This window comes from Aphis gossypii, chromosome 1, assembly GCF_020184175.1.
Source record: "Aphis gossypii isolate Hap1 chromosome 1, ASM2018417v2, whole genome shotgun sequence".
Classification (NCBI taxonomy): Eukaryota; Metazoa; Arthropoda; class Insecta; order Hemiptera; family Aphididae; genus Aphis; species Aphis gossypii.
Genome location: NC_065530.1, coordinates 27209892 through 27226519, shown reverse-complemented (window position 1 = coordinate 27226519; position 16628 = coordinate 27209892). Strand labels below are relative to the sequence as shown.

General features: G+C 33.0%; 1 protein-coding gene across 5 annotated transcripts in view; it reads left to right on the top strand.

Annotated features, from left to right (window-relative positions):
* The window catches only part of LOC114129872 (uncharacterized), a 69844-nt gene that overhangs the window by 44893 nt on the left and 8323 nt on the right, over nucleotides 1-16628 (top strand). For all 5 annotated transcript variants that reach the window (XM_050198982.1, XM_050198990.1, XM_050198989.1 and 2 more), the window contains 5 exons: nucleotides 7469-7652; nucleotides 8910-9092; nucleotides 11179-11286; nucleotides 12596-13028; nucleotides 15324-15782. In XM_050198982.1, coding sequence (XP_050054939.1) covers nucleotides 7469-7652; nucleotides 8910-9092; nucleotides 11179-11286; nucleotides 12596-13028; nucleotides 15324-15782 — 1367 coding nt within the window. The remainder of the gene's footprint in view (nucleotides 1-7468; nucleotides 7653-8909; nucleotides 9093-11178; nucleotides 11287-12595; nucleotides 13029-15323; nucleotides 15783-16628) is intronic.

Genomic DNA, 16628 nt, shown 5'->3' with positions numbered 1-16628 from the left:
AGTACTGTTATGTAGTAAAAAAGACATATTTTAAGACTTGTCGAGGTGAAATCGAACGCGTTATACAACTTTTCAGTTGATTTAGTTGTTTTTCTCTTTGATAATTTATGTCAGCGCGGGTTCTGTCACCGCAAATGTATAATCCTAGAAGTGATGTTCATCTCGCGGATTAGTTTTGCTTCGGGTTAAGAGCCTTGTCATATTTTTTCACCTAATTACATAATTTTCCGACGAAAAGACTCAGAGAAATCTTCTTTACACCCGAATAGTTTTAATATAATTTAACTTATCTGCAGTCAGTGTTACTACTGCATCAGAGGTGTCACGTCGCGTGTCGTCTAAAAATGGACCGTTTTAAAAAGATTTTAAATTTAATTTTTAAATGTTCGCACCTGTTTGGAATTGTTAATGTTTTCAAAGAATCTATATTCATGATTATGACAATCAACGAACGTAATAAATGTGGTCTGTAAGTATTGACTTAACATTTTAAACCTAAACGATTAGCGAAAATCTATTAATTTGTTAAATTATTTGAAATTCGAAACTACTCAATTTAAAAGACATAATTATTTATCAATTATCTGTACACTAAAATTGTTCAATTTACAACATCATAAAAACAGTCATTTATCTATAACGATTTCAACTTGAAAAATGTTAATATAAACGTAACTGTTTTCTTTTGATTAAATTAACAATTCAATATCGCCAATCTCGGTCTAGCATTTCTCAACAAATTTGTTGTTGACATTTTAATGAGTTTAATATTTCCAATAGACAATCTGTAAATAATTATTTATTTTTCTAATATCAATGTTGTATATTTTTGAATTATATATGAATTATAATAGGTACCTATTGATATTAAAGCTTATTTTATTTATTGTTAATCGATCAAACTCCATACCAACATTATCTATTAAACATATTAAAAAACCACAAAATACTCAATAGAATTTCTTACTGAACTGTAAACACTGTCTAAGTATAATATTAACCTTATTTTATCGATATTTATTTTATTTCCTCAAAAAAAAAAAAATTATTTACGGACTATATGCCCTTCAGCACTGCAGCATAGTTCTCGTCTGGTGCACAAGTATAATAATATTGGTTATGGATTCATCGTGTGTATATAATAATATTATATACATTATACATAATATATGACTATAATATATTATACATGTATTTATATTTTTTATGTCTCCAAATGTGTGTCATCTTGGTGCTCTGTTGGATTATGTGTGTGTGTGTGTGTGTGTATGTGTGTATTTTTTCTCCATAAAATTCTCAGCATTTATACTATACACACATATAATATAATAATAAATAGTAGCGTAGTATACGCTGTAGTGGCAAGAGAGCGGCAGGCACGCAGAATATAACTGTTTGTCTGGTCGGTCGGACGACGACCAGTTGAGATGCAATTACCCGTGTAATGGCTTGGCGCGTATCGGTTGTATGAATATAAAACTATTTTTCATGCCATCCAATTGACCGATATTGGAATTGTAGCGGAGACAAATACATGCACACAATTATACATGGTAATATAATAATATTTTAATGTGTGTAGTACCTGTGTATGCGTGTTATTACACGCATACACGAGATATCGTCTTATTTTAGCCTGAGGAAACCTCGCTGTGAAAATTTACATAGCGATTCGGTTTGCGCGAGGAATGTGCTCAGCGTTTAGGACCTGTGCAATTTTATTGCGTTCTCGTGGACGCTAAAGATTTCGCTTCGATTTCAGAATACCTACATAATATTATTATTAATTATTATGTTACGTTTTAATTGGTCAACTGTCACTGAGAGATATAATTAACCCATTTGAAACGCGTTGTAATATCCACTCACGTGTATTTTATACATACCTACCAAAACTATGAAGTTTTCGAAAAATCACATATTTAACATAATTATAGGTGAAGGTCCCAATGATAGTAATATTGGCTGTATAATATATTTCACTAAATTATGGAATTTTGATCCTGTTCAAGCACTTGGACGAAAAATCATAAATTAACTGTCGTTTTTCTACGCTAGTGGAAACATGGAAATATGGATTGTAATAACTATATAACATCATAAGTCATATAAAACATTATAAATAATACTTGAAATATGTAAATCTCATTTAACCTATTTTTATATTATTATTATTATTTGTCTACAAGCATTCCTATGAAGTAACTACCAAATACTGATTATATAAAATGCAATATTCTAATGCAATTATTAATTACATTTTACTGATTTGAACTGTAATACCTATTTCAATTATTTTATACTTCAAAACTAAGATAGACTTCCGACGTAGTCTGGTTTCAAATAAAAATGAAAATGCACTGTTCTAACCAACCTATTTTCGATAGATTCCTTCTCAAATAGAATTGATACAAAGCATTATAATAATATTATAACAGCTGAAAAATACTACGATATTAATTAACATTACCTACTGCTGTTACATTATCTATGAAACTTTATAGCCAGCTATAGATACATTTTTAAATTTAATTAAAATCAATGTTTAATTCCATGTTTCAATATATCATATCTCTCGAACAAATAGAAGATTCGTGCATATAAAGGAATAGGCACATCACGTTTTAAAATTATTCTGTATATGGTATAACGGCGTATGGGGTACATGTGTTTCGAAATTATTTCGATCACGATGGTATTTGCCGTGAAAAGATTAACGGAACATCGTTTCATCTATTTGTAATAAATGTCTGAACTACTTCTGTCGATAAAAAATCTAAATGACAAAACAATATATGTTGTATTTATTATTTATATTTAAGAAGAAATGACTTAAAACCCATAATATTTTGATACTTCGTATTCCATAAAAAAAAAATGTGTTTACTCAAAACGTATACATATTGATGAAAATAATTATTACTATCATTGTACAAAAATAAAATTTTTGAAATGTTATTATTGTTATTATCTATTATTAAAACGATATATTATATATTGAATAAGCAAAAAATACGTAATACAAAGTAATAATTATTATTTGAGTTAAACCTTAAACGTGCAAGTACTTAAGTATATATTTAATTACAATAGGAAAGAGTAATGCTCACCTGGTTCCCTTAAGCAGCAGTAACTCAAAATCGAAAAAAAATATTTATATTATAATTTTAATAGTTAATACAAAACGAACACAATAATAACATTAACACGGTTTTATAAAATTACATAATATTAAAAGTATTTAAAATGTTAAGCTAAAAACGAAATAACTATTTTAAAAGTTTAATTTTTAGATAATGTTTATAATACCTATACTATCTACAAATAATTTATTGACATAAACGTATACTGCAAGTTTATTATAATGTTATGTTTAACTGTACTATAATGAATTTTTTTATTCTTTCGAGAAACGGAAGAACAAATTAATAATAATTAAATAATGAATCATATGAAAATACTGAAAATCTGAGTACATTTAGATTTTAGAAACGGTACACACGACTGGGAATTTATGTACGTACATTTTACACAACACAATAATTTAATACTGTACTATGTATATACATTTACGTATACGATAATTCTGGCAATAACTGTATAGTGTATAGTGTATATAGTGCACACGTATAATTACATGTATTATGGTGGCATAAATGTCGAGTATTTGGAATTTTTCACCACTCATAAGTAAGTGGTCTTAATAATGACGACAGCGAGTGTATACTCATATATCAAAATAAAGTATTATAACGTTTTAAATACAGGTGATTACCAAGCATGTTTGTCCCTTTTTTCTTCAATAATGCAATCTAATTTTTGGAATTTTTAAATATCTAGGTATACTTAAAGATAATATTTTGTTTTATATTTCAATTTGAAGTACTACTTAAAGAGTGTCCTATGGAAATACAAACTTTCGTTTTTCCTTTTGTATACTTTAAATTATTTAGTGGATATTGGATAATTGTTTTAAATATTATGTTGCCATATCAAAATCAAAATTTGAATAAGTAGTTTTTTTTTAGTTATTTCACTTATTGTACCAAGAATAATAAATTCATAACAATAGATAAACAATAAACATATTATAATATTATATTATTATGTAATCATCATTTATATAATTATATAATTTATAAAAATGATTCAAGTATGTATTATAGATGCTAGATTCAATATTTCATTTATTTTATGTTTTTGTAAAATAGTTAAGGGCACTATTCTTACTACAAACATTTAAAAAAAAAATACTCACTACAACTGCATTATTGGGTAATAAAAAAGGGGTGAGAATGCTTAATGATTTACCCTGTATATATGCAGCCATTCGGTTGAATGATGGCATCGTAACAGTATGCTAAATAATATTACAATCTAATATTAATATTGTTTGCTGCAGTAGTTTTGATTTTAATTTTCTAGTGCGATGTTGTTCGTAATTCACGACTCGCGCTCATTTCCAGGCGGTATTATTATTGTAATTATTTGAGGTCTCTAAAGCCCCGCGTGAGCATATATAACAATATAATATTATCCGTTGCTTCATATTTTATTATAGACGCTCGCGCAAAGCAATACCGATTGCGAATATTGTCGCCCACTTTCGTGTCATTGTCCGTTAGGCCTGTCTTGTAATAAGGGGGGAAACTGCGTCTCGCATAAATTTTAATTTTAAGTACATTTTTTCCCATGGATTTTTTTTTAAACATCGAATGTCTACAACTGTATAAGCAAACAAGTTTATTGTTGTTGTTTTTAGTATTCCACCACGTCCGTCTATAATTGAAAAATAAAACCACCAGAATAAACGGTAGGTGTTTTGTTGTGACCGCCTTGAATGTTAACATCATAATGTTTACACATTTTATTTTTATTATTTACGCCCGCCACAGACACGCGAATCGGTCTCAAAAGCTAACAAGCGTATAGTGTTATTGCCACCGAGTTAGTTGATAAAATGATTCCGGATCGGTAACCTGGTTTTTCAACCTGAAAACCGCCTAATAATCGTTCCTATAGTTTGCGAACGCCTATAATAGAGTCCAATATAGGTATATTTTTTATGTTGACAAATGTAAAACGTGTTCCTGATACGTTTTGATGTCGAATCGGCTGCACTAAAATACCTATGTGCAGGTTAATCAATTATGCATTCCAGCGAGAACGACTCGCTGCACCATAGTCATACAGGTATATAACCGTGTACAAATAATTTTTTTCTTTCACATTCATGAACGTTTAATCACGAGTACACCTGTAAGAATCCCTACGTATAAACGATTTTGTCAAATTTTGTTCAATATTCCATCGAATATTATTAACGAAGTATTTAAAATGTACGAATACCAAAGTTCAAACAGAGAAATGTAATAAATAAATAATATAGCTATATAACCTAACCTTTTTGTATACCACTGTGAGAAGTCTACATCATTTCCGGACTCTTAATTATACCTTGCCAGTAACCTTATACTTCCTAAGTTTTATATTGTCCAGTTCTTTTGGTTCACTGCGTGTGTCGAACAATAACATGCGTGTTATTTAACGTAGACACTAACCTCGTGAAATATCATTAATTCTCCAACGTAATAATACCTGAACCTTTAATGTTTCAATCATATTACACAAATACGCTTTCATATAAGTCTATATACTTGTATATATAGTTACGTTTCACTATAGTCTATAGTCATGACGGGGATTGTACAATAAAGATATTATTGTTTTGTTCCTAGTTGGACTTGCTATAACGATCTGCAGATAGCCCTAAAATGACCTGTTCAATTCCGGGTGGCCTGCGGGACCAGTTGAATGTTACAATTGGGTAACAATAATAACACGATAGAATAGTCTATATATTATTTATATATGACAATAATTAACTGTATAAGTGAAAGAAAAAATATTTTATTTTTTTTTTAAATTTTTAAAACGTGTTAATACGACTTTTGAATCGTCCGTTTGAGGTGGACGTAAATTACACTACTAATTGATATCAATTATTCAACGTATATTTTATAGTATTTAGTATTATACCTACCTACGTAGTACGTAGAATATTCATTATTTTCAAATAAATTTAGTAAATAATGAATCCTATCCTGTATTCTTGATAAATAATTTATATAATAACCGTTTTTATCTGGTAATCAATACATCTACTGACTATTACTATATTTAGTGATTTACAATTAGTTTATAATATTTTCGATTTTTAACAAATCATCACGAATTTTTAAAGAAAAAATATTTAGCTGATTGACTTCTGCAAATTTTAAAATGTATGGAAAAAATTCTTTTATAAATATAAAATAAATAGATAAAAAGTGAACACATTACGTGAAAGTCATATTTGTTTAAACTGTTTAAAGAATAAGAAGATATCTCTAAAAAATAATATATAATCTACGTCTTGACACTTTATAATATAAAATATGATGTCGATAATGCGCATGCCTATTGCAAATTCCTCAAGTGTCATTTGTTACGAACTCACGAATAAGTGGACTTCTCTGTAATAGTTGACACAATTTGTGACGTGACGATCGGACCCGTAAAAATTAATAATTGCACGGAATTACTGAAACATTTTATAAAAAAAAACCTTCATGCATGTGTGCGACATACGCGTACATTAATGTCTATGCATAAAAAATATGAAATTAATCGATCCTACATGTTTATGCATCACGAAAATTTGAATACTCGCAATTAGCGTACTGCGCTGTCTTATATTATGGTGATCGCATAATACTTATATTGGTCGTTATTTTCGAAGTCTCTCCCAAATAAGCCGTACAATAATAAATAATAACACTGTATACTTTCATCCATTCACGGTACCTGGTGGCTACCAGTGTTCCAATATTTATGTTTATATTATTATAGTTGTGGGTACACAACTTGTCACAACAAAGTATTTCAATGAACGGACGTTGTACGTATACAATATATAATACTTCTGGTAAATTTTCTTGATTGCACAGAAAACGAATAATATAATATTTTTGACACTATTGAAGATATGTCAACCGTTGTGTATGAACGTGCCATGTGTGTGTGGACCCTTATACTATATTTGTATAATCTGTGTATAACTTATACACTGATCATATATAGATCACATCAATCATTCACCTCGTCTCCACACTCCAGTTTCCTCTGGGCGTACATTTTTTTGGAAAGTGTTAACATGTGTGATTAGGGTTCTACAAACAATTATTGAATACTTAGTACCTATATATTATAGCAAAAATTTAATAAATATAAACTTATAATATACAGCGTAAAAAATACAATTTATTTTATAGGGATGAAAAAAATATATTGCCTCGGGTTGCTTTGATAAGTTAAACCACTTAGACACAACCAGCTACATATCAATATATTGTCATGCATTTAATTATTATAGTATATAATATTATAATGTTAACGATATATATTAATCATATGTATTTTATTGCAGCGCGAACACTCAGATGGACAACGATGTCACTCCGGTTTACTTGGCCGCACAAGAGGGACACCTGGAAGTACTCAAATTCCTCGTGCTCGAAGCAGGCGGTTCGCTGTACGTCCGAGCTAAAGACGGTATGGCACCCGTGCACGCCGCCGCCCAAATGGGATGTCTCAACTGTTTGAAATGGATGGTGAGCTCAACATTTTACCACTAATATTGCACTATGATTCTCTGACGAAATAACCGCGCCCTAACGATACAATTATTTGGAATGCCTTATGTTATGTGTTATTACTTATTATTGTATGTGTACGATTTAATCACGTTAGACGAAATAAATTAATAGAAAATAGAACATAAATCATTTTTTTCAACATATTTTTACCCATATAAAGCCACAGCTAGTAGTTCTTAATTCCAATATTAAAGTTGTTGACCTACTACGCAATCAGTTATGCAGGTATATAATATAATAATAAGTTTTGCTAATGTCATACACTTTATAATGATTTATTATCGAACATTTATTTTACTTTAGTTATATATTATAATAGGAACTAGCCACTATAATAAAAATGAAATGTGTGATTTTTTTTTTTTAATTATCTTACAAAGTATTAAGGAAGTTGTAGATATTTGCACGTGGGATTTTTATATTTTATAACTACTCAACTTTCATAATAAAATCTGCTAATCTTTGGTTTCACGCATAGTTTACGTACTAATTACTAACAAACATAATAATTAATAACTGTATTATAATTAAAATATAATCACTATAGTTAACATGTTATACAAATATTTGTCTTCAAAACACATAATACAAACGTCTTATTTCATAATAAAAAACCTTATTTCCATTAAAATTTAGTGAAAGTCAAGTACTTACTTACAAATTATAACAATACAAAAATCTTAAAAAGTTATAAAAACATAATAATATGTAATAAATTTTAATTTTGATGAGTTTGTAGCTATAACATCAGTATTTATTATTTATTAAGAATATTAAGTTTCGATCGTGCATACATTGTTAGAATATTTTTGCGAAGGTTTTGTATGCTTAAACTTCATATTATAATAAGCCTACCTTTATAAAAAGAATAACGCATAATATTAAAAACACGAAATAACAACGTCTTTCACGCTTATATCAATGAACCTCGAGATGTTTCGTCATGGTTTTGACGTTCTCGGCGGTATTGTTATTCTTTTTTAAATATTTTTTACAAGCTAATCACTGTAAATCTCATCCAATATTTTTTTTTTTTTTACTTGTGTGGATACTACCTGATATAATATAATAATATCGTGTATGTTGTTTTTTCTGTTTCGCATATAAAATTATTAATTATTACAGTATTATTATCGTCGTTACCGAGAATTTATTATTACTATTATTTTAATATATTATTATGAATTTTATACCGTGCGTGTGATCGAACAGGTTAGAGATCAAGGAGTCGACCCAAACCTCAGAGATGGCGATGGTGCAACTGCGTTACATTTCGCTGCAAGCAGGGGTCACGTTGACACTGTGAGATGGTTGTTGAGGCATGGCGCCAACCTGGTCGTCGACAAGTACGGAAAAAGCCCAATCAACGACGCAGCGGAAAACCATCAAATGGAGGTAAGCAAAACTCGCCAACAACATAATCGACGTTAATAAAATATAAAATATTACATTATAATAATTATATGACTTGTTTTTACCAAACAAAGAATGAAGATTTTGCACATTTTCCTGCCTTTTATGTACTCATATAATTTTTTCTCCATACTTTCTCCCTCCTTAAGGGTATTTATTCAAGAAATCCAATAACAAAAAAAAATTATATTAAAACCTAATACCAAAATGACAAAATATATAGCATAATTACAATTTTAAAATTAAAATTATTAAGAAAAAATATAAAATGTAATGTATTGTATTGTAATTTAAGTAGGTATTTCCATATGTTATTATGTTTTAATTATTACTATCAATGTTAATAACTTGCACTAAATTATATTTTTATACTTCAACACCATGATAAAGCTAGAATTTTAATACATGAGCATTGTCTAAGTCTAATTATTTTTAAGAGAAGTCTTCCCGTCTTGTACATTAAATAGTTACACAAAATATAGTATATTAGTCTACAAACCGCTTTTAAGATACATAAAATAACAATGGTTAATTCATTGGTTTGAAACGAGTTGATGACTTTTTATATTTTAAAATGCATGCGACAAAAAGTAGTTGCACGAAATATCGTTCTTATAAATTCTGTAATTATTATTGTTAGTACTTTCTGACATATATACTAACTCATCGACATAAATTCAATAGCACAAATTTATTGATATCCGCTGGTAGTTCATCATAGTCGATGAATCTCGATGATAGTTATTACTTATTAGATTTCGTGTGAGAGAATGAAGACGGCGAGTGCGTACATCAATTTCTCTTTTATCGTTTTTCCGGCTATATGCATGTAACATATAATATTTTATCGAGAAAGGAACAATAATTTAATAATTATTATTGTAATACTGTGTACGTAGTGTGTACCCAATTTTCTGCTGTTGCTCTATACTGACGTACGTCAAATGCGTCGGATGAGGTCACAGTAAATCGGCTTGTTTGGTGAATAAAATCAATTTCACGCGCCGACAATATTATTACTCGCGTTCCTGTACTACAGACGAACATTCGGCAAAGCGTTTTTATAATAACCTCGTCAGTCGTCTTCAATTGGCATTGACCTATCATCATAATATTGTTATATTTACTATTTTACTAGCAATTTTTTACAGCAATAGTTTGTCGAATTTCCGATAGCATATCGGCGGTAGCGTCAAACAAACAAGGAAAACGTGTTTGTCCTCACCGCCCGGATAGTTAACCCAATTAGTCTGATGCAGCTGCATCAGTGCAATGTATATTATTTCCGTGGCTCGTTAAATACCGCGTCCGTGATCTTTAACTATAACAGGCTATACCAATATACACAACATATTTATATAGCGATGATGATGACCGTGGGCGAATGATATTATAGTGATCATCGCACAGTGAAATCGACAACGACCAACGGACATTCCGGTGTCGGCACTGTTTGCGTTCACGTTCCAATAACCTCTTGCAGATTCTCCCGTTGGTAGGCGACCTTGATCCGTCATGACCAGTGAAAGAACGATATTATGTTATGTACGAAGGTATACAACGTGAGAAAAACGAAAGCTCAAAACTTTGACCAACAATGTACTTAAATACCTACGTACAATATTATAACTCTCTCCGCTGTGAGTCGTATTAATAAAATGCCAAGTAAGAAGAAATATACGTACTTACCCCAGAGTGCATACAATCATAAAAATATATAACGAAAGTACCTACCTATGTAACTACGCCCTAACATTTATCCCGTATAGACATTTCGTAATGTATGTGTATAGGCCAAACAAAAAAAAAACATACGCACTCGATATGTCGACCGCAAATTAATAGCCGTTTGCATCATTTCTTACACGTAATAATAAGTATAATATATTATATACAATAATATAATAAATAAATCTGAGTATTATGAAACCCATCGATTTATTTATATATATTATTATAATGCGATAATACGTTTTGTATTGTATGTATATGTATTATACCGGCACCCTTTCGAAATGTTAATAATGTAATATTATATTATCATGAGTGTGTTTGTGTGTATATGCAGTGTCTGAACATATTGGTGCAACACGGTACGATGCCGGATTATCACGACGAGAAAAAGAACGGCAGGCTGTTGGGCTGTACGTGTCGGAAAGAAGAACCGAAAACACGAGTGAGTGTATTTTATTATAACATTACAAATAAATTATAATATAAAGGACTGGCTTTAACGAATTAAAAAGTTAATCTTACTTGTCTTATATTACCTGTATAATATAGTTACTTTTGGGTTTTATTAGTATAGATATACTAATTCGGTTTAATTGTTTTTTTATTAACGTGAATAAACCAATAAGATTTTCGTTGAAGTAAATTTATTTATTTTTTATTAATAAATTACATTTCAATCGATTTTGTTTTCATGTCAATAATGTTTTGGTGTTTCTTCGATGTAAATCATTTTTTTTAAATTAGTGACGAAAACTTCAATTAAGTAATATATGGTATTATAAAAATACTGTATGATCATGAAATAGCTTTGAGTTGTTAAAAAAATAAAGTAAGCAAGTGTTATAATCAAAAAAGTTTTTAAAAATGCGTGTATCTATACTTTTAACTTAACTGAGTTAAATTCTCGCTCTTCGTACTTAAGTTATGTATTTAAAAAAAAATAGAATAATAGAATAAATTCACATAAAACGCCTGACAAAATCTTGGTATACAAACACAAATCAATAACTATAGTAATTATTAGTTAGAATTATCATTTATCTACACATCTTCGCGGACACACACTGCTGCTGCTCGTCCATTTTAACGTCCGTTAAACTTCCCGATGAGTGGCTGGCCTGCTTCCTATATACCTACATAATGTTATAGTAAATTTTTTATTTTATAAATAGGCACGTAAAGACTTCATAAGATTGTACACGTATTTACTGCGATAGTAATTATTGAACTCGTCTCAATCGATACAATATTATTATAGATCACCATTAAAGCCGGTCAAACCTCTTACTAGAATAAGCAGTAAAACCGTCACTATAAGATGACACCGGACTGCATGTGGTGTTAGTTTCATCTCGGCATCTAGCAAGGCAGTTATTGTACAATCTGTGTCACTCAAATTTATATTTTAATACTGCTTGACATTTCAAAAAAAAAAAATAAAATAAAATCAGTTACTCGAGACTCCGCCTGCACCCCTTCGATCTTCAAGAAAGCATTAATATTTAAAAATCTATTATAAGACCAGACCGCAGTGGTCCTTTGGCATCCGGATGTGGGGCTTCGGCAAAACTCCCGACTTAAAAACAATATTCAGGTCTTCCGATCAGTTTCCCGTCGCGAAATAAATGTCACTGCTCCTGCAGGGTTCATTAAAAATAATAATCTCCGCTATTGCGACGTTCACAACCGCAGATGTTAAATAAAAATTGTATCGGATTAATAATAATAACGCGTGCTCGTGTCGTTTGCAGTGCTCGTTTGCCGATTGCGTCAACTACAAGAAGAGCCAAGAACCGTTTTACCTGCACCCTCCGTTGCCGGTGGGCGGTCATCAACAGCAACAGCAACAACAGCACAACGGGACCGGCCGCGGCAAGGTGGCCGTCAAAGACGGTCTGTACGTGGTGAACGCGCCTCCGTCGCCGCCGTCGTCGCAGCAACAGCACCAGCAACAGTTTTGCAAAGTCAACGCGGCGACGGTCGTGCTGCAGCCCGTCGAACCGGTCAGACCGCCGCCGCAGCCGCAGGGACCGTTTTACCTGCACAACCCGAACGGATTGATCGACGACCCGGTGAAGGACATATTCACGACGGACAAGACGGCGGCAAAAGCGGCGGCGTACGTGACCGCGGCCGCTCCCCCGCCGCCGCCACTGCCGGCCATTGGCCTCAACACGATGACCGGTAAGTCAATTATATTGTTATTAACACCGCGTTTACATATTATTGTGTGATATTTTGCTCGTCGTTAAATGTGCACCATTTTTTTTTTTTTTTGTCGTGACGGATTTTTTTCGGTTCGTTTTAAACGCGTCTTACAACGCCACCGCCGCCCGCGCGTAATGATAGTTTAATAACATTCTATACTGCGGCCTACGTCGTCATATTTATTTAGCAGGCGTGATATTAATATTATAGCTGTTTATAATAGCGAAAGACGACTTGACGTGACCGCGAGTGACATCCGACCGATCGGAAGATCATTATTAATTGTTGTATAGGACAGAGGAATACGCGTATATTATATACGTTGACACTTCAATAAATTATGACGTCTTGTTGTCGGTTTATTGAAGGTTATTATAAATAAAAAAAAAAAGAAAACGAGAAAAAAATTTTACCTCGGCCATAACAACGCACTGCGTGTGGTGTATAATATTATACAGTTGGAAATATACCGTTCAAGTGCGATTAACATACAAATAAAATAATAACATATAGAAATTACCAATCTGGTAATTCTGGTAGGAGAATATACTGAGACTTTAAACAATTTACAGTTGTAAAAGCAATACGGTAGGATGATGATAATGAAAACGAGGAATGTGAAGTTGACGGGAACAATAGACGGTTAAACAGTAGTCGGTGAGAAAAATCACATTTCAAATTATTCCATTTATGCGATAGGGCAGAGAGTAGGTTTATGAAAATATATCAAAAGGAATGACCGGAGAGATTATATACCTAATACGGGTAAAGAAACATTACGTACGAATACATTGAGAGAAAGGAGTGTCGAGTAACTTCTACAAATTTTGATTCTACAGCTGGTGTAAAACATCAAGCCGGGTTAAAAATCAGAAATAGATATAATATAATTGAACGAAATGTGATCAGCGTCGCAATACCATTCATTACTCATGTGTGTAATCGATGCGGAGGGGGATCTAGAGGAATTAATCATCCTTAAATACAGAATTTATTCGTGAGGTAGGTACGAGGTTGGAGCGGAGTAAAAGTTGACAAATATTAATAAAATAATGCGATAAGACCGTTTTTTACGATCTCGACGCATTTCCGGGCCCGACCCGGTACTCGAAAAGTGCAATATTATTATGCACAATGTGAATGTAAATGACACGAAAGTGGCAAATACGACGACGCATATTATAAGTGTTTTCGAGCCTAATATCCCTATAAAATATTATCGATTTTACGTCATTACAATCCTGCAAAAACCGTCCGTTTCATAAGTATAAATTCTCTCGAGTCGTCGTTTTCACACACACACACACACTGGACAAAAATATCGCGGGATCGTTTATGGGTCGACTCTTCGTCAATAATAACATATTATTATATCGAACGTAGGTCGCATTTTTTTTTCTAATCACTTTCACGTTCTCGCGCGTATACGATGATTAACCCAGGCCGCGGCCGCAGTAGCGCAGTAGTAGGTATACTTTACTACACCATAACGAATAACGAGTATAATAATAAATTAACGATAACGAAGCCGTTTTACCGGTACGCGCGTCATACATATAGTATGTGTTATGGATTTTCACGTGACCGTTGCACAGGTGTTAAAAACGACCGTTTTAAAAAAAAAAAAAATCTAGTTCGTCGTCCGAAGAGATTCGATAAATCGTAAAAAAAAAAAATGCTAACGGCGCTCCGCGATACGGGTTAGCTGCTGCGACGACTCGTCCAAATAATTATAATAATAATAAAATTGTAGTCAATCGTTTTCTGCGCCGCCGTTATCTCGTCCGTCGAGGGCGCGTTATCTACGTGTCGCCGAGATAAGTATACATAGTTAAGACTATGAGTAAATAATAATAAATGAAAAACGGAAAAAGGCGTCGCCGTGTGCCCGTCGCGGTGTTAACACTTACACTGCGTCGTCAATAATAATATCACATAATAATAATTATTATAATATTATTATGACAGTCTGTCAGTATTGCAGTGCAGCCGCCGTTTAGCGTTCACACGTCGCCGCCGCGGACGAAAATATTTATTATTATATAACCGAATATAATAATAATAATAATAATAATATAATGGTCGCCGTCGACCTTTGCGCTGCGCTCGCGCCGTGCCCGTCGCGACTGCTGCAGCGGCGCCGGTGGACGGGCGGCCGCGGCCCGAACGGAAGCGCGGCCGCCCGGCACGACGTCGCGTCGCTGTCCGGTCCGGCGGGCACGTTCAAACCGCTAACGACGACGCCTCGGGCGCCCCGTTTTTCTTCCGCAGTCAAAGTGGAGGTGCACAGCAGCAACAGCAGTTCCGGCGCCGGGTCGGACGAGAACCTCAGCTCGTCGTCGTCGGACAGGGGCAGCGACCCGGGCACGGCGGCCGGCGAGAACGACTACGAGGACATTTACGAGGTGAGGCACCGGGCCGAGGGCGTGGGCATGCTGCACCACGGGCAACACCACCATCACCGCGGCAAAGAGTCCAAGAGCCCTAGCCGGGACTCGGGCAGCCACAGCCGATCGGGTTCCATGAGCTCCACGGGCAGCGGCACCGGCGGCACGGGCGGCGTGGTCGGTTCGTCCGTGGTCGTGTTGCACACGAGCAGCGGCGGCGTCGGCGACGGAATAAAATCGGTCGACCCGTCGTCGTGCACGGCGGCGGCCGTCACCAACGTCACCGTCAACGGTTCGACCGACATGATCGAGTGCTACGAGCCCGTCGGCGCAATGACGCCAGGTATGCAACCATAATGATATATTATTATTATAACTAATTTATAAGTCATGTTATTATCGTTTTTATTTGATTATTGTTAAACCCTCTTCGTGCAACGTACGATATGCACGATCAAAGTCTATGTACGGAAACAATATTTTCTATCATACACAACACTATAAATATTAGCCAAGTACTGTTAAGATTACTTATTTTTGTTTTTTACTCTTTCGAATCCGTTAAAAAATTATAAGTAAAATAGTGAATAATAATAAATCGTGTACGGCAGACGGTGCTTATACGAATATTGCAAACATCGGTTTCACGGTTATATTGACCAGTTATTGATATTTGATACCCAATTATCAATATTAATACGTCGTGCATATTTACATACCTGGGTATATAATATATTATCAATGATTTTGAGCGTTACCAATAAATTTCCAACGCATATTTTTTCTCCTTATTTGCCTAAAATTAAATTAAACTGTGTGAATTATTATTATAATGAGCTCTGATTTAAATATATATGTATAAAGCCAGAAAAGTGATCAATTAATCGTTGTCTCGTATAAATTAAATATTAAAAGGCTATACTAACAATTTAGTAGTGTATGATTTGGCTTATATTTTATTTTTGATACCGATAAACGGTCGATACTATAAACCAGTCACTTATAGTGGTCACATTGAGCATGACTTACTGAGTTAACATTCAATTCTATGACGTGATCACCAAGATGCAGATTGAGTAACTGGTGAACAAATAGCATTAATTTACAGTCGACAATTTTCTTAATATTATATATTATATATATATATAATACCTTTTCTCTATAAACTACTCCATAAAAAGAGAGACTC